Source organism: Kogia breviceps, chromosome 16, assembly GCF_026419965.1.
Source record: "Kogia breviceps isolate mKogBre1 chromosome 16, mKogBre1 haplotype 1, whole genome shotgun sequence".
NCBI classification, from domain to species: Eukaryota; Metazoa; Chordata; class Mammalia; order Artiodactyla; family Physeteridae; genus Kogia; species Kogia breviceps.
In genome coordinates, this window is record NC_081325.1 from 52,379,401 (window position 1) to 52,406,806 (window position 27,406).

Below are 27,406 nucleotides of genomic sequence, written 5' to 3' on the forward strand. Positions count from 1 at the left end.
TGAGAAACACTGGCCATGGAAAAGGGCAAACCCTTCTGTGCGGAACACAGGCCCTGTGATCTCTCCAGCTCCACCTCTCACAACCCCTCCTTTAACGTGTTGTGTGTCAGCCCTTTTCCTGAGCTGGCCGTGCTGGTTCACCCCTTCAGTTTCCCTATTAGATAGTCATTTTGCCAGTAATGTCAGTAACTCCTGGTCTGCTGGGAAAACTTCCTTTAAAGCTCAATTCAAAACTTCCTTTAAGGCCCAACCCCTCTGATGAGTTTCCCTGAACTCTCGATTCTTACTGGGTATGTACCTATATTCTAGTATCTATAACAAATTAATTGCTTTAATTTGTTTATTTGTCTATTGTGATTGTGAGTTGCTGGAGGGCAGGAACTATGTCTTCTGCATTTAAGTATACCCATGTTTTAGAGGGGACAATAAAATTATATAGTAAGTACGCTAAAATTTTATTGATTCCATGTAAGAATTAGGCTGGGAATATTAATATCTATATTTTATAGATAATTCAACTGGAACTCTAAGATATTAACTCACTTGTTTGAGGTCAACCATATTGATGAAACAATCAAGGATATCATATTGTTTTTTGACGTTTTCCATTACACGTGCTGCCTTCCTACCATGATGGAGTTATTCCCTGTGCTTAAGCGAGCCTTGAATCCTGAAAGTGTTCAGTGAGATTTTCTGATTTGGGTTTACACATTCGATCTGTTATTAACGTTGTCACTTCTGAGGCTGACTAATGACTGAAAGCAAGTCAGTCCAGCCAGATACATTGTTCTTCACAAGCTTGGCATCTGCACTCTTTGGATTTCGGGACATTTCCATCTTAGGGCTGCCACATCTTTTGGTTTCCTTCCAAGAATCTAAATTGTATTTATTCTGCCCACATTTACTATAATGAATTATGTGGGCATTATTATTGTAACCTGACAACTAACAGTTCAAGAGAAGGTAGGCTCTTTTTGGTGACTCCTGAGAGAGGGTTCTGACTGGGTTTTGCTCTCTTGTACTTCTCATATAGCTCCTGAATTCAGAACACCTATATCTCAAAATACCCAGCTCAGATTAGGCAGCTGAAAGTCAGCAAAGGTGAGGGATAACTCATAGAAACCTCTGAAACACTAGGCTGAGTTTAAGATAATGATATGGGAAAAGAGTAAATGCTAATTCTAGATTATTTTTGTCAGGGAAAGAAAGGGATTATGTGCTAAGAGATGCAGACATGTGAACCTCAAGAGCAGTCAGTACACAGTTAGTTAGTGGTCACTTCATTTTGCCTTGTATTAAATTTTGTTATCATTTCTATCTCCTGTCAAGTAGGAACCTCTCATCTTATTAATTTCATCCCATCTTGCACTCAAAAGGAGCTTATGAACTGAAATGAGTGATTCCAAAATCTCATTTCAGCCTTTCAAATTTCACCTATGGTACAATCATGATGAAACAATGAAATGCTCCAAAGGCAGGAAACCAGAGATGGAAAGACACAAGGTGCCGTTGGTCAACCTCAGAAAACTGAATGTATATATATCTGGTTACTCATCACAATAACACATAATAGAAACTTGGCATTTTAATGTAACAGCTTTCATATTTCTTTGATAATTGTGTGTTTAACATAAATAATGTCCATTTGTAACATTTATATTTCCTTTAAACACTTACTAATAAATTAGTATTAGTTATTGCCTGCACAGTGAAAAACAAGCTGGTCTTTTTTTAAAGCAATTTAAATTTTTATTGATTTTGTTTACATAACATAGAATTAGCAACTACAGTGGTTGCCACCTTAAGTGACCTCAGAAAAACAAAATATATAATTAATTTACATGGTTATATTACAATTTTATAAAGTTAGCTACAGCATACCCATGCTTTGTTATAAACTGTATTCCTTTGGCCATATGTTGTAAGCTGTCAATACTAACACGCACCCATATTAGCAAATATAAAGGAGAAAACAGTCTAAAATCACTTATAAATCTTTTAAGTTTTACATCCATGTTAACATTATTTTTGTCCATTGTTATATTATACAGTCCTTAATACTAGAAAATATGTTTTAAAGTTAAACAGTAGCACCTTTTCCCATATTGATTTTATTTATGCTAAGAAATCATGCTTGTTTCTTACCAACCTTTGTCAGTATGTTAAAATTTTGAATCAAACATTTTTAGAAAAGCTACTGAACACAATTTCATTATAAATAATACATATATATACTATTTGTGTGCAGTTTAAAATTTGGCAAGATGATTATAGACCGTAACTCTGACGGGGAGAAGGAAAGGGCATTATGATGCAGGTGAGAAACAAAATGAATGGTAATGAAATGAGCTCAAATTTAAATAGGAATAAAAAATACATTAACAAACTGAAAACAGAAGTAACCCAAAGTTAACTTAAAGTCCGAAGTTTGAAATGTCTTTCGTGATGACAAGCATCTGAAAAAGTGATTGGGAAGAAATTAATAAATAAGCCTGGGATTTATAAATAGATTCCACGTGGTATGTGAATTAATTACTGTCCTTTCCTTCTGGCCCCCTTATTGGGGTTTTGGTAGCATCATGTTAGATGCTGGCAGAAAACAACATTGCTCGCTTATTCTCAACATGTGGCTGTGGCCCTGGGTTACCAAAAAAAAAAAGCACACAAAAAAAGCAAAAAACAAGGCTAGAAACTCTGTTATATTTTAAGACAGAGTTAAAGCTCTTGGGCCCAATTTGTTCCTGAAGCCACTGTGAGAACATTGCACTGTTTTGCTGGAACAGAATCAGGACCTTTTGCATTGATGTGACGGGCAGTGACGAACATCAGGCTAAGAAAGGGAATCTGTCCCCATGGGTTTCCTCCCGCCCCATCTCATTTCCTCTGTCTTCCGTTTTCTCTTGTACATACTTTCACACACATCTCATCGAAGTTAACCTGAGGCGCTTTGCTGGGGACATGAAAGAATTAGGCAAGAATGCACAAAGTAAGAGCTTCTTAACAGTCTCAAAAAGCAGTTTTGCCTGTAAGTGACAGGAAAGCACCACGTCCAGAATTCTTTTCTATTAGTTATTTACACAAATAATATAAAAATTAGTAGTAAGCTTTACAGGTAACTGTTACATTGACTCTAATATCTATGATCTTAAAAATAGTATTTTAACTATCGTATGATACATTGCCAGAGACCATCTTAACTGCAGCAGGGGTGAGAGAAGATGCTGCTTTCTCCTTTGCCATGTGGACACTGCTCCAGGCAACTCATATTCTGTGCATTATGGGGTTCCTGGCATCTCTCCATTGTAAAGGTATGAACACTGGGGCCTGCCCTTCGTTTAATCATCTACACATTGTGTATTGTAGCTAAGTATTTACAGATGACAAAACGAAACAAATAGCACTTAAACTACAATAGTGAAAGAAGAAGGATGTTTTAATAATCCTCAAAAATATTGTAGGTAGTATTTTCTTTGCAGAGTACACAAGTAGGAGATTTCAAAGCAGTGTTTGGGATGGCATTCCAAACCTTCTCTCTCTGTCCCTTTGTGACATTTGATCTTATCTGAATGTAAAGTTGAATATTTTCAAAAACCTCAATCTCTCTGATACTCCCTCCTGATCATTTAAATATGTCTCTAACATCAAAAAAAATACATCAGCTGAACTGCTTTCATATTTTTTCTCCAATTATAGTCCCACCAATGATGTGAGACTATTAATAGAAAAGTTCCTTTAAAAGATTTTTAAAATTTTAAATTGAGTAATTTAAATTTCATTTAAAAATTCTGTTTCGCAGCAACACATTTTTCCTTTGCATCAGATTCACCTTAATTAAAAAAATAAACATCTTTAATAGGAATTCTGAGTGAGCTCAATTTAAACATAAGTGGTGTATGAATATACCAGAAGTTCTGAAGAGCCACATTGAAGTGCTGACTGGAAAGGATTAAGTGCTTTCACAATGAGGCTTTCTTAATTCTCATCGCTTTTCTTCTCATGCTGTAAACAGCTCATAAAATGTCATGAGTAACTCTGAGTGTTAAGAAAATAATCACTCTTACATTTTTACATTGTTTTGTGCAAACACACAGTTGTTTTGTTTTGTTTGGAGGATGCCTCATTGTTTTAATGATTTCTGTCCAAAGTAAAGAGAATGAATATTCCTTCTTTCAAGATGAGCTGTATTTATTACTGGAACGGAAGTTGTCATATCCGTGATCATTAGCTTTGAACTTTAAGCATGACTGCTTTTCCTCCAAGGACTGCTTTTCTTCAAATGACTGGCACCAGCAGCATAAGCATGACTGTATCAAACAAAGTAACTTGTTATAAGTTTACATCAGTTACACTATCACAACCCTTCCTACTCTCCAGGATTCTGGCTTTCTTTGTGTGATATGCAATTCTGCCAATTTCTTTCCATGCCCTCTTATTTCCCCCTTAAAATCATATAATTACATAAGTAGTATCTGATCATTTTTTTAAACTAGAAAATACAGAGAAGAAAAAATGTACGTAATTAAACTTCCTCATCTTTTAATTAAAATTGAAAGAGAAAGCCACTCTTAATTCTTGATACTTACTCTTGATTACTTGAGAAATACTTTTAATATTTGATAAATATATAACTCAAGACTTTTTCCTATGCAAATAGAAATATTACCACACACATATATACACATGACTGTACATGTGCATGTTTGTGGAAGTGTGTGTATAATTATGTTAATAAAACTGGACTATACATACTACTCCATGGCCTTGACGGTGACAGAAACATCTTTCCATGTCAATAAACTTAATATTACATCACCATTTCTTTCAGCCATGTGTTTAATCTCATGTGACTTTTCAATACTGTTACACAATAAGGTTATAAAGTATATGTGTCTCAGTGTTAGTCGTCCACATTTTTTCTTGGATTTGTAAAAATCCTGTTAATTCTGTTTGTTTTCTGAGAATTTATATGTATAAGAAAATGTGAGTTCCATTGCTTTCTGTTCCGTAAAATGAGGGACATGATCTGGTGACATTCTCTTCTAGCTCTAAAATCTATGAGTTTATGAGTAAGCAATGAATTTTATAGACTGCCTTTGATTTTACAAGGAAGCTAAGTTCTCGGTTTTCCAATAAGGAACTTCCAGTGGAACCAAGCAGAACCAAGGCACCACGCCCTCCAGTACAAAACCGAGCAGTTAATAATTAGGACAATAGAACCACAGACTCAGTGTCTGATGCACATTCCCCAGTTGTTTCACAGGTACGGTCACTGCCACCAGAGGGAAAAAGCTAACTCCATGATGACCAGACTGTAACCATGACATAAGCTGCACCATCCTAACCAGTACTGAATCTATGGCTAGCACAAGTCCAAGAACGAGCCTCATGAGAATGGGATTAACATTATTGCTCATAATAATCTGTATATTGGTGGGCAGCAAAATAATTGTAGCTTGTTCCGCCCGTATATGTAAGCACACAACTACAATAAAATTGGCAGCAAAGAGATGTTACAGACCCATGTTGACATCTTCCACTCTGAGAATATGGCGTCCCACGTCAGCATGAAGAAGTTACAGAAGATAGACCTTTGCCCCTAGTCCCATAGAAATCGAATGGTGTTTGACAGTGGGGAACTGAAAGCAGCTCTTGTGCCCCTTTCCTGTTTTCCCATTTCTGTTCCCCTCTAACCTTGAAAGAACCTAATTATAGGAATGTGATCCCTAAGCAATTGAAACTAATTCCTGACTTATGCTCTCCTGAATGCACACCATGCCTCGTCTAACCTGTTGATTCTCTGCCTAGATAAAAAGAAGTAAGACTAGCTCTCTATCCACAGTAGCCCCCCCTAAGCAATCCTGCAGGCAGACCACTCAGGCAAGATAACATCTGAAGAGAGAAAGAGAGCCAGCCAGTCTGTCCGCAGGGGAGAGGCAGAACCCAACCTCTTGCCTTGATGATTCATTGAGATTCTTCCCCCTCCATTTTTCCCTTTAAAAACTGTCATGGCTGAGCAGAATCTTTGGTGTTGGTCTCTGGACACGAGTCCACCATCTCCCCAGACTGCTGGCTTTTCTGATTAAAGCACCTTTCTTTTCTGCTGACACTTACCTCTCGAATTATTGGCATATGAGTGGTGAGCAGCTGAATCTGGGTTCTGTTACACCAGGGACAAGTGAATCATTCTCACATAAGGGAAGGGATTATTTTATTTATGCTAGATTGTTGAAGGAGTGAATGCATGGATGGATAGATGTTACCCACAAATGCAAGCAGGCAAATGAGGAATAATGTCACATGTTTCACATCAAGGAACACTTCTCTGTTATAGAATGAAGGCAGAAAAGTGCAGGTAAAACCTGTATTAAACTGCTTTGTTTGACTCGTTATTGTCACCTCTGTATGAAAAAGAAACTAATTTAGTTATAATCTACAGTGTGCTGCATAGTCCAAAATCTTCCAAAAATGGGAACCGTGCCTTTAATCATGTGTAGCTCTTATTTTATCATATGTGTCAGACATCAGTGCATGCAATTTTTATTCATTTTCTGTGTAACTCTAGGAGTAAAATTGATTGGTTGAGGCAGTAGGGAATGGTTGACTGGGATTTGTAGACAGAAATCAATTATAGTGATTTATGAGCAAAATTCACATTTAAAAAGAAACGTCTAGGGCTTCCCTGGTGGCGCAGTGGTTAAGAATCCACCTGTCAAGGAAGGGAACACAGGTTCGAGCCCTGGTCCGGGAAGATCCCACATGCCGCGGAGCAACTAAGCCCGTGTGCCACAACTAAAGAGGAGGCTGCACTCTAGAGCCCGTGAGCCACAACTACTGAGGCTGCATGCCGCAACTACTGAAGCCTGTGTGCCTAGCACGGGTGCTCCACAACAAGAGAAGCCACTGCAAAGAGAAGCTCGCACACCGCAACGAAGAGCAGTCCCTGCTCGCTGCAACTAAAGAAAGCCTGTGCGCAGCAACGAAGACCCAATGCAGCCCAAAATTAAATAAATAAATAAATAAGAAAGAAAGAAAGAAATGTCTACCATGTAATACTAGGGGAAACTGCAAAACAATTGACTAGATCTCTTTGGGTAGAAATATTAATAGTTTGGAAGGGTTATATTTGATGCCAGATTAAAAAGGCCTTTTGATTTTCGAATACTCTCTTACCTTAAAGCAGTTTTTGAATCTTTTGCTCACCAAATACAGAGCTATTGGGTTAATACAGGAATTCAGGGAGGCCATGTTGATGCCAATGTAGTCCAATACCAACAAAAAGCTGCAAAAAATAATACAAGACATGTCTGTAAAAAAATATGCTGCTATGCACATATATTCTTTACAGACTTTGTGTTTTTGCGAACAAAAAAATTAGCCATTTACAATGGTTTTGACTTTATCACTAGTCTTTGCAGATTATGATCTCTCTCTCTCTGCCTCTCTCTCTCTCATTCTCTGTCCCTGTCATCGCCCCACCCCCCATGCCCAATTCTCTCGTTTAAAATGAAATCTCGGGACTTCCCTGGTGGTGCAATGGTTAAGAATCCACCTGTCAAGGCAGGGGACACGGGTTCGAGCCCTGGTCCAGGAAGATCCCATACGCTGCAGAGCAGCTAAGCCCGTAGACCACAACTACTGAGCCTGTGCACCTAGAGCCTGTGCTCTGCAACAAGAAAAGTCACTGCAATGAGAAGCCCGCGCACTGCAACAAAGAGTAGCCCCAACTCGCCGCAACTAGAGAAAGCCCGCGTGCAGCAACGAAGATCCAACGCAGCCAAAAACAATAAATAAATTAATTAATAATAATTTTAAAAAATGAAATCTCGTTTGGAAGCACTGAGGCTGGATGAAAAGAAAGGATTTACAAAGTGCAAAGGAGAATCAGACCTAATGTTTTCAATTGTGCTACTCACTCATTTGGACAACCCTGGCTCTCCATTCCCAGTGTTCTCCTAAGTCCCTTTACTTCTCCCTTGGAAATAGGAGTAAAGGTAAAAAAATGGTCATCTTAGTTGCTCCCTAAGGATTAGAAAAATGGTACTCTTTCTTCTTGCCAATGAAAGGAATCAATGGAAAAACTTCTGAATGGCATTTATTTACACAACTATTTCTATGTTACCTTTCTTACCTCAGTAGTTCACATCTATTGGGATCATTCCGATCATAAAGAGTGAGCTTCAAAATCCTGCTGAGGTGAAGAGGAAGCCAACACAGGGCAAAGACAAGGACCAGGCAAAATACTGTTTTGGCCACTTCCCGTCTCTGAAATAAAACCACAGTCAGACACTGAATAGATGCCTCATTATAATCACAGCGTTCTCGCTTTCCAAACAAAATATTTAATATCGTTTACAAAAAAATCAGTGACATTTGTAAAAATTCAGGACACTGAGCTTTAAACTGAATAGCTAATGTGAATTAGACAGAAAATGATTAGAGATTCATCTTTAAAAAGTAATGGCTCTTTTTACATCTTTTTAGACTATGTAGAATATCTCCAGATAGATAATATAACAAATATTCTTTGTATATTAAAAAATACCAGCACAAGAAAAAGGAAGCATGCTGTGGTATATGATAACTTTAGTTTCTTATCACCATGATAATTTTCATATTCATAATCAGGATTGTAATCATGAGTCAGCAAATATTTCTATTTCCTTACCTGCTTTAAGTGATCATTTAAAGCAATTTGCATGCCACTCTTCTTTCTCAACATTTCACAGGTCATCAGGGTATAAAACAATGCAGTGATGGCCAATGGCAAGCAGAAATAGAAGCTAAATAACCACCAATCTTTAGCTGTCTTGTAAAACTATGGGGAAGAGAGAATGTTATACTTAATATTCCTCTGTAAGAAAATCTTACATATCAACTGTTAAATTAAAAAATATTCATCAAGGAGAAATTATCTTCTAAAGTCGATGCATTTTATAAATGCTACGTAGAATCTTTCAGGCCACATCTGCTGAACAAATAATTAAATTCAATGAAACAAACTTTTCCTAAAAAGCATTTCAATTCTCTAAGGAAGTGTGCTATCATTACATACAAAAATGTAAATGATTGGGCAAAATTTTAAATATTTGGTAATTCAAATATTTTTGTCTTCACATATGCAAGTTATCCTTAAGGAATTCTTTGTGTGAAATACCACATCTGAATGGGTAAAGATATCCTAGTGTTTATGGGAGTTTTTCACTTTTTAACAAGTTTGTTTATGGGAAAAGCAGGTAGGAGGAGGTCTCTATTAATCATTTACCTAAGGGATGTATACATCTAACCTATAAACTAAAAATCAAAGCTGCTTGTAGCATGCCTTTTCTCTTATTCTTGTTCTGCTCTTTTTTTCTTTTCCTTCTTAAATTTGTTGTTCCAGATATGTCTGTGTTGGAGCAGAATTTACGTAATCTGTGCAGTACTTTTCCCATTTTAACTAATAAGAAACAAGAAAACAGCAGACTCATTCTCAATTTCACATTAATGCCCCTCTTTATTCTTTTGTTTGCCACGATCTATACATATATTCATAAAGCTTTATCTCGTCTTACGTGTAAAATAGGAAATAATCATTGGTGACATTTGGACCAGCCCCCTTTGCATTAACTCCTCTTAACCCATTCTGTTGAGAAGAGCCTTTTACACTTAGGATCTATCTTCTGATGACCACTATTCCCATTCTTTTCCTATTTCCTGATTACAAGCTCTTGAATAAATGGCCAAGATGAAGTTCTTTGCAATGGCAGCTTTCCCTTTAGAGAGAGGACAAGCTTGTTATTCAAACCGAGCTTCAGGGATTCACATGGATTCTGATCAATCCATCCATACCAGGGCGCCTTCTACTTGATCATTCCCTGAGCCACACACTCACTCTGATGACTGCTGTGCTGCTTCATACAGAATACGTCGTAGCTGCCAGTCCTTATGGGAATTTGAGTAGAAAATCTATAAATTCAAATAGATTCTCTCATGTAAACTTGGTTTATCTGTATTCCTGAGCACCAGGGGATTCTTGGAGAAGTAGTGACCCAGCTTCTTGCAGCCTGGGTCATGAGTCACCGTTAACCCCATAGCCCTAGGACCTACACTCTTAATTCATGCTAAGGACAGTCATAAATCAGTAGCTTCCCAAGAAGAGGAAATCAGGGGGAAAATAGCTAAATATTTATAAGGCAAGAACAGAAAGGGGGACAAAAAAGTAAAAGTTACCTGCATGAAGGCTGTTTTCTGAGTGGGATGGAGCAAACAGATTCTCAGATAACTTCCTTTGTAGTCAGTGGTAATCATATCAAAACCCACGGCTTCAGGGACAGCCAGGACCACGGAGACCACCCAAATTAAAACGATTTCTACTGCTGTCCACTTTGGAACCCCGATTCCTTTAATTCGACTCCAAGAAGCAACAGCTCGATACCTGAAGAGTAAAACATAATCATTTGCCAAGCTGGCAGAGACCAGTTTTATTGAATTACACAGTTTATTTTCTAAGTAGCATAGCAATCACTAGGATAGCGGTCAGGATATACTTGGCTTAGATATATGCTCTTACCTGTCAATACTTAGAGCACATAGACTCAGCACAGTGATTCCCACAGAGGCCTTCTGTATGAAAGGCACCAGCTTACACATCTCAACGCCAAAGGGCCAGTCCTCGGCAAGTAGCTGCATTGAGGAGACACAAAGCTCTGTTAGAGAGATTTTCACAGGGCGCCCTCTGAACTGTATGTATCACTTAGTGGAGACAAATGAACATGTAGAGTTAAAATAACAAATTCCAGTTCTTATTTTTCTCATAGACTACTCCTCTGAAAAGCACTTGCGTTTGATATCTGGAACAAGAGAGTGGATTGGGAATAATGAAAGGGCAGCCAGCTCAGGAGAATTAGCTATACACAGACAGTAGCTTAGAGTCAAGGTCTCCTCCACTGCAGGGCCAACTGGGGTCAGTTGCTTAAGTTCTCCTTACAAGATTGGGCCTGCAGTGCTGAAAATGCCTCTCATACTGTTATGGAGTCTCAAATACTCAGCTGGTGGCCAAATCAAAATAAGGTTAACTAAAAATAGGTGATGTGGGACTTCCCTGGTGGTCCAGGGGTTACTACTCCACACTTCCAATGCAGGGTTCCATCCCTGGTCGGGGAACTAAGATCTCACATGCCACGTGGCACGGCAAAAAAAAAAAAAAAAAAAAAAAGAAAAAGAAAAGAAAGACAAGTGTTTCTTAGCCAGAGAGACTAGACGACTCCTATGGAGAACAGTGTGTATGTTCTTCCCTTTAGTCAACTTGACTGCTCTGTAACTCAGCACACAGATCCTTGAACCCAGCAGGCACACTCCTTCCCTAGGGCTTCACTTGAGGTTCTTCCTTATCCTGGAAGGCTTTTCTCCCACAGATCCACTTGCCAGCTCCTTGACCTCCTTCGGGTCTTACTCAAATCTCATCTTTTCAACATGACCTACCCTGACCACACTATTAAGTATAGGAACTGGTCAGGCCTCTCCATCTCCCTCATCTTACTCCATTTCCCGTTTCATCCATAGCACTTATCAACTCCTATTGTATATCTTATACAATTTGGGTAAGTTTTTGCTGTCTGTAACCCCTAGCCCATCAAACAGAAAAGCACTTCTGCAATTGCCTAGTACAGTTCCTGACACACAGCAGATGCTTAAATATTCAGGCCCCTAAAATACATAGGCAATGGCTATCCAGCGAGCAAAAGACCTAGTTCTTGGTACTATACATATATTTCCGTTTATCTGACTTGAGACTCTGCAACCATCTATTGTTAAACTCAGTGATTTTCTTTTTTAGGACAACTGGGTGTGCCCCACCCTGGTAAATGAATCACTTGAGGTAAACATCTGGGTCGAACGTTCATGAGGTTTTGAAAATAAAGAAAAGTATTTCAAATCTACGTGTCTGTGTGTGCGTTTTAATGTTTTAAAAAATAACCTTCCAAAAGTGAAAACTATTTTGAAACACAATTGAGTCTTTCCGTTCTTTCACTCGTGAAGGTTCTTTGTGGAGTTTGTCATGCTGGGTGATTGTTCTGTAACTAGAGCGGCACCCAAAGCTGAAATGTGTGTTTCAGTACGAATATGACTCGGAGCGCCAATGTGGAACCAATTTCATTTCTAAGGTAGACATGAAACGTTATACCGACATGTAGAACAAATGTTGGCATACTTACAGCAAATACGCTTTTTCTAGGGTCTGAAAGCCTGCAAGGCCAGGCAGGCAACAGAAGAGTGGAGGAAGCCAGGTGTAAGAAAGTCATTGGTGTCAGGAAATAATAGGGAACAGAGGGGTCTGGGGTAAATCCTGTCTAAAAGGAGCTGCTGCTAATAAACTTGATGTGATTTTTTGCCAAGAGATCCCCAATACAAAAGTATCTTGATTTTTAGCCCCAAATTTGAATTTTTGTATGAAATCTCACAATTTATAAAAATTGTCAACTAATTCATATTTTTTTAAAAAAAACACCGTCAGATAACATTGTATTAACAAAATATTTTTATGTGTCAGACCAGCCTCTAACTTGTGACCTCTGGATTAATGAGCTGACTTATTACTCTGCTTGTTCATTCATTCATTCAGCGAACATTTATTGAGTACCCACTATGTGCCATACACCGTTCGGAGTACAGAGTGCCTATCAGTGAACAAGGCAAACTCCCTGCTCTCCTGGAGCTTACAGACTAGTGAGGGAGGCAAACGCAAAACACATAAATACTTAATATGGTGTCACACAGGTGGTGTCACCATATTGAAAGATTATGGTGGAATTTAGAGAGCTTTCTTGATAGACTTCTCAGCAAGGTCTCTCTGAAGAGGCAACCTGTAGTAGGGACCTGATTAAAAAAAGTAAACCATGCAAAGAGCATTCTAGGCAGAAGAGCGAGCAAATACAAAGGCCCTGAGGTCAAAAGAAGCTTAGTGAGGGGAAGGGACAGCAAGAAGGTTCTCAAGGCTGGGGTCGAGTGGTCCAGGCCAAGTGTCTAGGAGATTTTGTTGCACAGGGAGGAATCTGAATGGTTTTTGTTTTTATTGAGGAAATCCATTGCAAGATTTTGAACACGGAAATGGAAAATGGCATCATCTTATTTATGTTTTTTAAAAGATCACTCTGGGGACTTCCCTGGTGGTCCAGGGAATCAGCCTTCCAATGCAGAGGACTCAGGTTCAATCCCTGGTCAGGGGACTAAGATCCCACGTGCCGTGGGGCAACTAAGCCCAGCACGCTGCATCTACAGAGCTCGCGTGCTTTGGAGCCTGCATACCTCAACTAGAGAGGCCAGTGTGCCGCAACTAAGACCTGCACAGCCAAATAAATACATTAATTAATTAATTAATTTAAAAATATAAAAAGATCACTCTGCAAGCTCAATGTAGACTAGAATGTAGAGTCAAGAAAGGAAGCTTTGATGAGAGATTGTGGGCTGAAACTTGTGGTGCCCTGGGGCTGAAAAGAATGGGTTATAGACCGGATATGTATTGAAAGCAGAGCTAGCAGGACTTGTTGATGGGTTGGATATAAGATATGAGGAGTCAGGAAACTCAAAGAGGTTGATCATGTGAATGGTAGAGACATTGGCTGAAATGGGGAAGAGCCAGGGTCCTGCAAGTCTGAACCAGCTATGAACTCAAGGTGCTTTAAAAGACTTGCCAATTACCCTTGGAAACATAATAAAAATATTCCAAACAGTTCAAAGAACCCTGCCAGACCAAGTTTGGTACAAACTATCCAGGTAATATTCTGTCTAATCATTCCGATTGCCTTTGTATGTATTGGGGCGGGGGGTGGGAAGCAAAACTAACACATATATGGTACTTACAAGGGACTAGGCACTATTCTAAGCCCTTTCCACATGGTATTTCATTGAATTCCCAAAGCAATCCTATGAGGTAGTATTACTATTACCCCCATTTTATAGGTAAAAAAACTTAGGGGCACTTAGAAGTTTATTAACTTGCTACGTTGATTTTAAATATGCCCACAAATTCTTTGATACTCCTCCCTTCAAAAGGTGAAGCCTCATTTTCCTCCCCTTGAACACGGGTTGGACCTAATGATTTGCTTTTAGTGAACAGAATGTGGTAGGTGTGATGAAGTGTGACATCTGAGACTAGTTCATAGAAGGCATTATGGCTTCCTCGTTGCTCTCTCTTGGATCACTCATTCTCGGGGAGTTGCAGTGTCAGGAGAAGACTAAGAAGCACCCCTATGAAGACTCCAACAGGTGACAAGGAATTGAGGCCACCTAAAAACAGCTGGCACTAATTTGCCAAGCGTCTGAATGAAAAGATCCTCCAGCCTCAGGCAAATCTTCTGATGACTGCTGCCCCGCCAACATCTTGACCTTCATGAGACCCTGAGCCAGAACCACCAGCTAAGCAGCTCCTGAATCCCTGACCCACAGACAGAGTGTCAGGTAATAAATGCTGTTCTTCAAGTTGCTAAGTTTGGGGGTAATTTGCTACTCGGCATTAGATAACTAACATATTTGTCCTTGGTCACTCAAGTAAGTAATAGATCCACATTTGAACCCACGTGGTCTCATAACTATGTGACAAACAATGGTAAAGTATCTAGATGTAGAGTAAAATTTTCTTCTAGCCCCCCAGCTATTTTATTCATCTACTGTCCAAAAATTCAGATAGTGTCAAGTGTTTTCTTGTCTTCAACGATTTCCAAATATGCAAGTATTCGTATCACATAGGTACAGCCATCAGATGAATCAAGATGAATGAGTGTCCGGTCACTGAAGGGAGAGAAGTCTGGCCAATGAAAATGAGCTCTGCACTGAATCCAGGCCCTGTTTTGAGGTTACTATTGTTTTTGGCTCAGCCTAGAAATTGGATGATTGCTCTTCATACCAGTGGGAGGCCTGCAGCCCAACCTCTGACCCAAGTTATCACAGAAGACAGGGAAACACAAACTGAAAATTGTAGCAATTCTCTTCAAGTTCAACACAGAGATAGTCAGAAACCTAATCACAACTGAGAGATTACAGTTTTCTAATCTACCCTTCCAAAGGGAAAGAGACTGAAAAAAAAACTCTTCATCATTTCAACTCAGACCTGAATGCTGCCAGTCCTGAGAGGCCACAGAAGGTTGGGGGGGACGGAGTGCCCACTTCTGTTATTTTGTAGTCGGTCAGAAGGGTGACTTTGGCAGCCTCTGCTGCTCTGATCAGAAGCCTTTGTGGAGACACCGAGAAGCCTGATACCCTGTGACAGAGACCACGCCTACCGCTGATGCCCATCTCTGTCTGAATGGCCTCCAGCCTCAACGCCTTGGCAACTTAGGGCTTGGAGCTTATTTAAAATGCAAAAGATGTCAACCTCTTGTTTAATAATAAACAAAGCCCTGTGTAGGGGAAAAGCTGCGAACTTAAAAAAAAAAAAAAAAAATCACTCTCAACCAAGATGCCATCTTTAAAATTTGGTGAAAGAATGTTCTTAGAGATTTTTATAATTCCTGGAAGTTAACTATTTCACTATTTCTTGACAAAAATAATGACATCCAACATCTATAATTTGAAGTCCAACAATACAGCTTTCTTCTTGGTAGAGGAAATTGATTCTCCTTTATTGCAAGAGGAAGCAACTCTGACTTTAAACCCAGCAAAAATACATTCTTGTTCCTTATTTGCAGTTTTCCCCATTCTATTAGATAATTTAAGGGCACGATCTGAATACTGAAGACAAATCATGCATGTAATCAAATCTCTCTGATCGCAAAAAGAATGTTAGAGTTCCATATTGTTTCGAGGTCCCTGCCACATGAATTAACTTTTTAGGTCCTGTTTAAAACTAAGTTTGAATATATATTACCTACCATTTATCAAATGTGAGCCAGTCAGAAAATACTCCCATAACTGACACTGGTTTTCACATGGTGATGGCTCATCCAAGGAAGAGCTTTTGTTACTGTTGGTCCTAGAAGCAATGTGGTGTCCATTTGACAAATGATAGCCTGTCCTCATGCTGGCCCCTTTCGCCTAAGCCTTCTACTGCTTCCCTAGCACTTTTCTTTTGTATGAGTAAAGTAAACACAAATAAATAAATAAACACTAGATTGAAAAAAGACTTGGTCATACTGACTACAAGGTTTCTACACAAGGATGGCCATGATTTCATAACTTCATGTTGAAACAGCTGTTTGAGAAAGAAAAAAGTCAACAGAATCCAAAAAATTATTTTATATCATATCTAAAAATTATTTTATATTAAATATATATTATATATATTTTTAAAAACTTCTAAAAGGATAAATAACATGAACAGAAAATAAATATCCTTTCTGTAAAAGTATGATTAAGTGAATCCTACAAAATCTCTCCAACTGGGGGATTTATATTTTTCAATTCTTTTTGTAATTAAGAATTACATTCTAGAGAAATTAAATGGAGAAAATCCTATTAATACACACCGCTTTTAATGCCCAAAGGCATCTAGCCCCTTAGAGTCAGGAAATGCCAAAGTTAAGCATCTTGCACTAACAAATGTTCAGTTGCCTCATTAACCATATATACCATTTTCCTTTCCTATTTTTTAAAAAAAATTAACAGTATACACTGAGCTTTAACTGTTTCTTTTGTTTCCGAATATTCTACAACATTTTTAGTGCCTAGCACAGTGCCTGGCACACAGTGACCGCTCATTAAATGTTGTTGAATAACTGTGAATGAATGAGTTCATGGACGAATAAATGAATTTGATCATAAGGCAAAAATCTTGTGATAAAACTTTGGTCATGAACTTTTCAGTTCTCATATTTGAAACAATTTCTTTAGAGAATTGGGATGACTATGCATTTTATATATTGATTTATTTTTGTATTGTCTAGTCCATGCCCTCCTCCCTTCCAGATGATCAGGTCTTCTTGACACATAGAGCCAGGGCCTCTGGGATTGAGGCATTGGCTCTTCTCTTGGACTTCTGCCTTCCAAGAAGGCCAGAAAAGATGGAAAGCCAAATTCCTCCCCTCCCCTCTCTCCCCTACTCAAACTTATCAGGGAAATGACTTTTAAAAAACAGAACCTACTGTTTCTCACTATCTGATGGGATTCAGTGAGGTGCTTTAGTTGTAAATTTGGTGGAGATGGATTCAGGGAGCATAGAGACGCTGTAAGAGACGGTCATTTAAGAAGGTAGGTGAGCAACACATTAAAAATGACAACTAGGGTTGCTTTGCCGGATTGCTGTCTGTTCCATCTCGTGATGAACTGTGAACATTTCTTTCAAATGACTGGCATTATAGAAATGTTTTTACAGTCAGAGCCAAAAGAAGGAAATAATGGAGAGGTTGTGTTTCACAAGTTTGGGGAAGGGTGTATTCTTCTGCTTTTATCTCTGTTTCCTGTAGCAGATAAGAGTTTTTCTGCAATTGAACTGGCGTCTTAATAAGATAGTACACCCTCTTTCAAGGATTTCCCATGTCGGATCTCCCTTTCTTTTTTCTTATTCAAACATACAGTGAGAATTTAAGCAGCTGGTCAAGTGCACAGAAAATATTTTCTTGACATACGTTGCACCTGTGCCCTTGGGGACAAATATCAGTTACCGGTTCCATCCTGGGTCCATTAAAATGCACTTAATCACTTGAAGGTTAGGCCATGTGGGTTAGAATATGTGGGTGAGGAATAATGTCAGCTTATCCCCCAGAGGTACCATTTAAATACCACAATGTGAACAGCGCCCCCTGGAGTCGTGCAAGGCAGAGGGCCTGTCCTAGGAATCTGGTGTGTGCACACTGGCAAAGAGAGGGCTTCCCACTGCTCTGGAAAGATTCCTATCACTTGCTGAAATAGAAGAATGACTCCATTAAAATGAATTAAGTTTCTGGAAACAAAGTCTTTAAGAGAAGCAAAGAGATAGAAAAAAGATAAAAAAATAAATATGTCTTAGAGGAACTTAAGTTCACCTTAAATATATATCCTTACTTTTGTTACAGTGAAATTTCTTTCCAAGTCTGTAACAGGCCAATAAATAAATGGATTGCTACTCTCCTATGACCTGAATTTTAAAACTTATCCACAGTTTGTGCTTAAAACCTTTCATTGACATGTCACATATTCTGAAAAGATTCAACTAAGATCATTAAGACATGCTATTCACAAACCTACCTTTATGGTCAGATTCACTTAGCTGAGCTGGATCTTCTAAGATCACTGTGACACCTGAAGAAACTAAAGAATTATAACCTGATGGCCTCATGGCTCAGAAAGTGACTCTCAAACTTAAAGAATTCAACAAATCTTAGTAAGTATTTTCCTGTCTTACTTAAACCTAATTCTATCCAGAGAATGGCTCATGGGATAAGCTATGGTGAGAAAGCGTTTGATTACCATGGAATTCAAAAGCCCGTTAATATAATTTGAAAACACTGTGTGAGGGGGAAGACGATATGTACAAAGTAAACGTCCAGAGAATAGGCTTCCTCCTTTCTGGAAACCATGATGAAGCTAAGGAGGAGAGAAATAGAGAGGGGACGCGAGTTAGGAGGTGTGAGTATGGCTGGGGGACAGAACACTGCTTGATAAATGCTTCTGTCAACTCTGCTAATACACTTCTGACTCAAGAACAATCCTCTTTCTCTCTATCTTCTACCATCCCAGTTTGGCCGTTTTCTTGTTCCTTTACATTTTCACCAGAGGATCTATAGGGAAAGAGAAATAATAAGTCTCTAAAGTAAAAGCACTGGAAAGGAAAAAAGTCTGAAATTAGAGAAGTTGCCAGCTAAGGTATATCCATACACCATGCTCAGCTATCTCCCAAACATAACCAACCTCCTCTTAACTTTGCAAAGTCCTGAAAGAGAATGTTTCACATCATAAATTACCTCTAGAATCTTATTTCAGCTCAGGCTTTATCTGTCAACACCCCTGAGAGCACTTAATCATTGATTAGCATTTGGCATGTTTCTCTAAAAATCATCAACTATAGCGTATTAGCCATACCTTATATGGTTTTCTGTGGAAAATGAAGACCCTGGCTCCCTGGCCTTGAAACAACATGGTATTGGCTGTGTCATCCTCTTGTACAACTATGGAAATGCCTTCGATCTTGAACGATTCATTTAAAATGCGCAAAGAAAAAAATGCAAAGCCTTTGATAGATAAGCCTTACCACATTGAAAGAAACATTGCCTTGACATTTTAAGAGCCTTGGATTTGTGGAGTGACCGAGTGGCAGATAAAGGCAAACACAGCACCCTAGAGTTAACCTGGGGAACATCTCATTGCCCAAGGCCAACAGTTTGCCCACCATTTTGTCACAGGCATCCACAGCCAACATGTGAAGCAGTGAATCAGAAATAGGAAGTCTTGAGTTTCTGGGCTATTTGACATCTGCTATTGACCTATTATTCTGTTATGGCCAATATCCTCATACATATAGAAAAAAGAACAAAATTCCACCCCCCTCCGTTTTTTGGACAGTTATAAGAATATAAGTATAACATCTTTTGTCAACAAGTGTTTGTCTGGAATTGATTGTTGCAGGCACTATGCTATGTGGGTGTTGGGGGGTTAGCTTTATTTATTAATTGACTCTAGGTCATTCAAAGCTAATAGTCTTACTCTTTATTAACACTTTAAAAATGTTAATACTTCAAATGTGCTTAATTAACACTCCTTAAAAATTTTGTTGCTTTAAATAAATGAACCTCAAAGGTATCTAGGTTCTGTTTTGGGTACAAAATGCTTCTGCTACTAAGATGTCTCTAGACATCACAAAAATGTCACTAAAATATCTCAGTTACTTAACTGGAAATATGCACAGTGTTATTATCTTGGGCAAAATTAGACTCCCCTACCCAATGATACCTTTACTTCTTCTATTGCTCTAGATGCATAAACTGCATTTACTAATCAGAAAAGTATAACTTCGAAAGTTAAATTTGCTGGTCCTTCATTCACTTTTACTTCTAACTATGAAATTAGTGAATTATATGCAGACTTGTGAAGTACTAGAAGTAGTCTAAGACTGGATAGTGCGAAAGGTGATTTTGTTCAGAAAGACAGCCTTGATTGTGTTACAAGCAGGAATGTCTGACTACGTGACAAGGTCACTTCGCTCAACTCACTTGAGGGTTCAGTGAAGCAATTCTCATTTTGACATACCAGCATTTTAATGTTACACATACCCCACCTTAAGTAGTTAAACGTTAAAGGTCAGTAGTTTTGCTTCTCAGAGCTATGAAGGCAGCCTCTTTGACTCTAATAGTAGCCTACAAAGTCTTAACAAGAAAACCATCTAGAGGCACTCCAACGGGTCACCAGCTCAATTTTTAGAAAGCTCTCCATCACCACTAGACATCTGATTATATCTGGATCCTTATCAAAGTCTGCCCATGTAGATATCTGTCATCAGTTTCCAAGGAGATTTGTTTACAAACTCAATTTGTTTACACATAAAGGAAGCTATATTTATGTTATTTATTATATTTATATCACATTATATTTATGTTAACTATATATCTATTGAGTCAGTTATTCCATGCAAATATAGTACAAAGAGAGTGAACCTGTTATAATTTAAAAACTCATTGTTTGCTCAAGCATTTTTAACTTCTTAAGATGTTAAGAGAAGTTAAAGAAATTTTAACTACAACCTGCAATCAAGGCTTGTTAAAAATCACTGCTAAACTAAACCAAGCCATACCAACTAACCAACCAACCACCAACAACAACATAAAAAACTTCACAGCATCTACAGGTATACCCAGCTCTTCCGACACAGCTTTGACATTGGTGCTACTCCAACTTACTCTAGGCTCCTATAGGCAACAAATGTCTAGATTATTCCATTCATTTTAGTCTACACAGGAATGGCACAATACGTAGCTTGTGAAAAAGGAGATATTCATCCTCACATCAGATGCTTAAACACTGGTTTTGGGGTCAGGTACATACATGGACCATGTAAATATTGGCATAGTAGCCCATGTATGTATTAAGGATAGACATTGATACATATATATGTATATGGAGATGTTACATAAACTAGTGATTCAAACTAAGAGTACTACAATAATTTGGGGGTACAGTATGGCAAAATCTATCAAAATTACTAATGCACATATCCTTTGATTCAATCATTCTAATTCTAGAAATTTACCGTTTGGATAGAGTCACACATGTGTGCAAAGCCATATGGACAAAGATGTTATTTGTAGTCATGTTTATAATGGCAAAAGCTGAAAAAAAAACCCCAAGTTTCCATTCTTATTCACACACACACACTGACACACATTCTAATAACATTTATTACTGGCTTACTCTGTGCCAGGCACTGAGACCAATGATACTCACCTATGTACTTATGTATCTATACATTCTTTATAACATTTAATATATTTATATATGCATATGTATACATATATATTTCTAAACAGCCTCTTTGGACTCTTCTTTTTCATTTGTCATCTGGATGCTCTTATGTAATGCAGTGGCAGCCCTAGTGTGCGCTGCTGAGAAGGAGAAACGAGGCTTTTATTTCCAGCAGGTTCTCATGATTATCTGAAGCTCTTTTAGAGCTTCGATTTGCTGAGTCTCCCACAACATCGATCTATCAGGATTGCCTCCTTGACACAGGAGCCCTGGTGAAAAGACTGTCTAGAAGTTTCCAGAGAAACAGTTCCCTGAGGGAGTCAAAGCAGAGTAGACACATTCCCTGGGGTTTGTCAGCCCTCATAGCAGCCTCTCCCTGTGAAGTCCCATCCCGTTCTACAGCCGCATCAAGGAACATGGCTTCCAGCCAGATCTATGACATTTTGTGGTTTGTCAACTTTACTGGACCCTAGATTTACTGAAGTCCAGATTAATGCAATAGATTCACGTTGATGTTTCTGGGCCTGTGGGTAAACCAACAGAGGAGCTGCGGGATTCTATGAACCCTCAGAAATTTTGAATGTACATTATAGTATTTATTAATTATAATGTATATATAAATTATCTATATATTAATTATATATAACATATAAGATGGATAATTAACTGGATTCTCAAGAGAATAATAACATCCCACAAAAACAAAATTAGAAATCGCTAGTGTAGAGATTCAAGTCCCCCACTTTAGGATAAATATAATGGCACTCATAATTCACTTTAATTGCTTTGTATCAAGTATAATACTTGACTACTCTGAAATTATAAATGCATTTTTTTAACTTATATGGTGTCACAATTATTTAAGGGAAAATGGCTTTTAACTAGCCCTGGATTAGGTGTTTTTGTAAATAAAGCCTTTAGAATAACAAACAGTGATACTATCAATATTATACATTACGGATCATCTGAAGGGGATTTCAGGAGGTAGAAATCTTCAGATGACTCAAATTAAAACTGAAAATGCTTACCAAGTATCGTACTATGTAGTAGTGTGTCCCGTAATTGCAGCACTGCACTCAAATGAGGTCCTAACAATACTCCAGGTTGGAGAAGGGCAATCTATGCTCAGCTCACTCTGTGCAGGGGGCCAGGAGGACCACGCGTTCTAGGGCCAGAAGGCCTGGGTTCAAGCCCTAGTTTCATCACTTTCTAGTGGTGCGACATCGAGCAATTTACTTCTTTACCTCTCCAAAAGGTAGTTTCCCCATAAAACAGGGGTGATAACAATATTTCTTCCATAGGGTGTGTTGCAGTGATTTAATGAACTAAACCAAGTACTGAGTACATAATACATGGTAGCCATTATTGTTATATTATATCTCAAGTGACACATATTTATGCACAGTATAAAAATAAACCAAAAGCCACTAGGTAGGATTCACTGATGGCAAACCTAGTGATGGGACCTAATTCTATGTGATGGATTTGTTCATGACTAAAAAGGATGATTACATGGCCAGATTTGTAATGACTCAGTTTGTTTATTTCAGAAATAGAAACACAGCTTTAACAGACTGAATGGTTTCAGGCAAAATGTTGTAACCTCCTAGGGAAATCATAAAGGAATTTGAAAGGAAAGGAAAAGCTGTGTGTCCTTTGGGAGTAGGATATTCTCTGGCTTATCGAATGTAATCATTTAGCCAGACAGAGAAAGTAAGATGGTCCTGGAAGAGCTGATTTACATCTGATCTGGAGGCAAAATGCCCTCAATCCAACCTTCCATACAGCACTTCATCTGCCGGCTGACTTAGGAAGGTTTCTAAATGGGCTGACCATGTGGGATTTCCTGGGACCTTCCTAAACAATCTTTCACAAAACTCTGTGCAAGCCTAGAAAAACTAGATGTAATCTCCCTTTTCAGAAGGATCTTATCACTTATTTAACATTTCTCACAACACCTTGTACTCTAAAATTTCTCAAGTCAGTTTTGAGGAATTGAATTGAAATTCTCCTGCCACATTGGAATGGTAAGACTTAGTCTATAGGACTCCTAAAATGGGTTCCTACTGGCCCTAATGGAGCTGTGACTGCATTTAAAGGACCCATTTCAGCCTGTGCTTCTCCCAGGAAACCCTCAAGAGTTCACAAGAGCTGGTAGCCATGCAGGAATTTAGTATTTCATCGATTTATCCCTCATTTCTGGGAGTGTTGCCTTCTAGGACCTGGATCCTAATCTAAATGCTGTCTCTAAACCTCAGAAATCTCTAGAATTCCTTAATGTATGCCTTGTTGGTTTAGGATTTCCAGAGATTCATAAAAGGCAATTTAAAGGCATGCCGTCTGGTGACTTCTCCTGCCACAAAGATCAAAGTATCTCCCACAATCCTTTCCTAAACCAACATGCCTTTTCTTTCCCTTGTACTGAGCCCAGGACGAGCTTTAGGCAAATCCGCAAAGTACATTCCCGGTCCCTTACACTTTTGATTCTGTTTTTGTGCATGACTTCCTATTGCTGGTTACGATGGGGAAGCAGAGTTTTACAAATCTGCATCGTCCTTTAAAATTTTCCAGCTCTTTCACTTAGGCTATTTTTCTTAACACCACAAAACCCCAGTCGGTGGGCACTAGAAACTTTATTGTAGAGTTGAGGACGCTGAGGCCCAGAGATGTTGGGAAGTGTCCAGAGTTTCAAAGCGGGAGTCAAAGAGAGTAGGGGTTTGCGTCCTGCCCTAGCTCTTCAAGCCCGTTCTCTCTGATGCCTGCAGTAATCACATAATGATGTTAGCTACTGAAACTGTTAGAGACTTTATGTTCAGGGTCCTTGGTCTTGTCCGCAAAGTCATTGACGAGGTGCAGTTTGCACTTTGGAACCTGACAGATTGAGCCTGATTCTCCTCATCTCCATCACTTACTCACTGTGAGACCTTGAACATCCTATCATCTGTTAAATGGAGTAATGTCTATTCATGGGTTGTCAGAAGAAGTAAAGGAAAGTAACACATCTATCCCAGCGCTTGGCCTATCGTAGGCATTCAGTAAAGGCTAGGTACGGTATGGTCATTCACAGCAGCTGAACTGTGTTTTCCTACTCTCCTGTCTGGGTGTCTTTCTTCTAGGCCATTTGTCTCCTAAAAACCTATTCGAGCCCCTCTACTGTTAGGGTCCTTTAAGAAAATGTTTCCCAAGGTTAGTATGCATTCGAATCACCTAGGTATTTTAAGATGCACATTCTGATTTAATAAGTCTGGGTTGGACTTGCAGTCCTAACAAGTTCTCAGGTGATAACAATCCTGCCAGTCCATGAACCATCAGTTTCTGAGTAGAGAGAATGTACCTTGTGAGCTGGATTTAGGGACAAGGTCCTTCAGGACCAGTGGTTCTCAAACCTTACGCGCAGGGCTTGTTAAAATACAAACTACTGTGCTTCACCCAGAGTTTCTGGATTAGTAGGTTTGAGGTGGGGCTATGTCATTTCTAACAAGTTTCCAAGTTAAGTTTATGCTGCTGGTCTGGGGACTATGCTTTTTCCAGGCTTAGCCGTGGGCTACTGAAACCAGAAGGCTATTTGGTTCCATTGATTACTAACTTCTAGGAAGGGACGGATCTTCGTGACTAAGCTTCCTGCAAAGGTTCTGGCATCTCCCCCTTCCTAACGGTGTACCCTCCCATCGCAATATTAGCAGGCACCCTTTACCTTGTAGACATTGATGGGAATATCAATGACGATGTGCAGCAGGTCTCCCAGGGCCAGGCTGGCTATCAAGATATTAGGGCCGTTTCGCATGCACTTGTTCTTGTAAATGATTCTCAGCAGTGTGGAGTTTCCGATGATGCCCAGCACGAACACTAGGCAGGACACCACCGTGTTGATGTACTTGAAAGTCTCCTTGATCTCGATGGGTCTTTCGCACGGGGGCGGGGGGAGGGTGCGCGGTGGGGTTCCCGCCATTCTCCCTCCTTTCGGCATCTGCGGAGATGCGGACGACCGCTGCACGCTGGCGTTGGAACCCCTAGGCCAGGAGGTCTTAGTTGGGGGCGCCATTATCTCTCCGGCCCCCAGAAGTGGCGGAGTGGCCCCGGCCGGCGGGAATCCCCTCTCTTCAGCCTGGACCCCCACCACGCCGCAGGCAAGGATCAGCGCCAGCAGGGCGCGTCCGCACAGGCTGGGCAGCGGCTGCATGCTGCTGCCTGCTCCAGGGGGAGTCGGGTGGCCACTCTTCAGCTTTCAGTCTGGAGATCAGCAAGGGAAGGAAGACGGGACACCCGGGTCAGCTACCCCAGCCACGCCCCTGCAAGCGGCTAGCACAGAGCGCAGCCGCGCCCCCACTATCCGCGCGCAAAAGTAACTCAAGTTTGCGCGCCAGTGGGGGGGGGGGACTTTGGCGCGTGTGACCCGCCCGAGCCCGTCTCCTGCCCTTCCAGAGCCAGCTTTCGCTGGTTTTTCTCTCCTGCGTTTCCCGAGGGGTAAATGACTCGCAGTGAGGAGGGGTATTCTGGAAGGGGTGTGACAGGGAGGAAAGGATGAGTGTCTAGAGCAAAGCTTTGAGCTCCTGTTGTGCCCAGAGGGAGACGTGTGTGTTCGTTCTGGCTAAGGGCGCGTGGGGACGGGGGAAATCAAGGCACCTAGAGGCCAAGGGATGTGCCAGTCTCTGCATTTGACTCCTCAGGAACCCGACCCTGTGTCTGGACGCCAAGACTCCTTCCTCCCCGCGGGTGAAAGCATCTACTTCCCGGCTGCCTGCGCTCAGGCTCCCCCGGACCCCCCACGAGTGTGCCGGCTGACTCGGAAAACCTCTGGGACATCTCAGTTCTGATTGGGAGAGTATCTGCATTAACGCGGAAGCTTCTGTGCCCTCCAAGTGGCTTCAAACACTCACGCGCTCTCCTTCGCTTCAACCCCATTGTAATTCGCTGTATCCATACATTGGAAAAAAAAAAAAAATCCCCAAACAAGTAATCCAAGCTGAAGCCCCAGGATAAGGTTCAATCACTGATTTTAATTCAACACCAAGCCAGAACTTTTACCTCGCGGGCCGGACGCACCAGGCGCAGAGGGACCGGGGGGGGGACCTCCTTCCCGGGACGCACTTGGCTCGCAGCTGGGTTCCAGGCTACCCTGGAGCAGAGCGCGCCTCCCTTCAGCTGCGGGCGGATCTGGCTCTGACGAAACGCTGAGGGAATGCCTGACCGTGTAGCCTCCGCAGCTCGCTCGGGATCCTTGCTGTCCCCAGACAAGTACCTTTATTCATTCGTCCCTTCCCCATCAATCACCGCCAGACTCCTCCCGCCCCTTGCGACCGCGCGGCAACCTTTCCCCTTGAGCGACGCCTGGACTGCATCAGCAGGACCTGCCCGCTGCCGCAGAGGGCAGTCCTCGGCCCGCGACGCGTCCTGGGAGGCTGTGGAGTTGCCATGGTTCTCAGTGCTTCAGATGATGAGCCTAAACCAAGGGCAAGTTCTCACACACCCCGCGACGCTCGAGGCTTCAGCCTAGAACCGGGCTCTGAATTAAACGTGTTTCAAGCCCGCTAGGACTTTTCAAAGAAAAGTTAAGTATCCCACCGTGATACCTAAACCTTGATTTGTTGTCGGGGAGGCGGGGGAGAGGCTGCTTTTGTTTTGCCCTTCAGTTTCAAGTCCGCATCGGTCCCCACCCACACGGAAGAGCACGATCCTTTCTTTTCAAGCCCTGTCACTGCCCTCGGAGAGAACTAAAATTCCTCCTTCATTTTCTCTAGCAGAGGCTCTTCTCTCTTCCTGCGATCTCTTGAAGTGTTATCGTCAGCCTATCTCTGGATTTTATGAGTGTCGAAGGACCCGATACCTATAGGGGGCATGAAAATCATCAGAGAGCTGCCATTCAAATTTAGAATATTTATTTATGAGACAGAGCCATAAAGTAAACTCCTCCTATCCACACTTGAACTCAATTTTTAAGGGGTAGAAAGAATAATAATGACTGACAGTTTTGGCCAGAGATTGTATGAAACAGCAGTCAGAAATCCAGGCTGCGCCATGTACACTGGAAATTACTCTGCCGTCCTCCAGTCAGCTAAGTCCGTGT

General features: G+C 40.4%; 1 protein-coding gene across 2 annotated transcripts; it reads right to left on the reverse strand.

Annotated features, from left to right (window-relative positions):
* Window positions 1-1,726: 1,726 nt before the first annotated feature.
* On the reverse strand, window positions 1,727-26,710 carry EDNRB (endothelin receptor type B). 2 transcript variants are annotated; one of them, XM_059041824.2, is made up of 8 exons: window positions 26,368-26,710; window positions 25,037-25,572; window positions 10,550-10,662; window positions 10,210-10,414; window positions 8,666-8,815; window positions 8,129-8,262; window positions 7,171-7,279; window positions 1,727-4,304 (listed from the first exon to the last, which is right to left on the reverse strand). In XM_059041824.2, exons 2-8 carry the CDS (start codon window positions 25,520-25,522, stop codon window positions 4,170-4,172), a joined length of 1,332 nt encoding a protein of 443 aa, XP_058897807.1. In that variant the 5' UTR covers window positions 25,523-25,572; window positions 26,368-26,710; the 3' UTR covers window positions 1,727-4,169. The 2 variants fall into 2 exon arrangements, with proteins under 2 accessions (XP_058897807.1, XP_066872850.1); XM_067016749.1 differs by having other exon boundaries at window positions 26,220-26,391.
* Window positions 26,711-27,406: the final 696 nt, after the last annotated feature.

Bases quoted from the DNA above. Each gene is read 5' to 3' on its own strand.
- EDNRB (XM_059041824.2), bottom strand. From the start codon at position 25,522: ATGCAGCCGCTGCCCAGCCTGTGCGGACGCGCCCTGCTGGCGCTGATC. The intron at 10,415-10,549 runs GTAAGAGCATAT...TTTACTCTTCAG, and splicing joins TGTGCTCTAAGTATTGACAG to GTATCGAGCTGTTGCTTCTT. The intron at 8,263-8,665 runs GTAAGGAAATAG...GTTTTATTTCAG, and splicing joins TAAATGATCACTTAAAGCAG to AGACGGGAAGTGGCCAAAAC.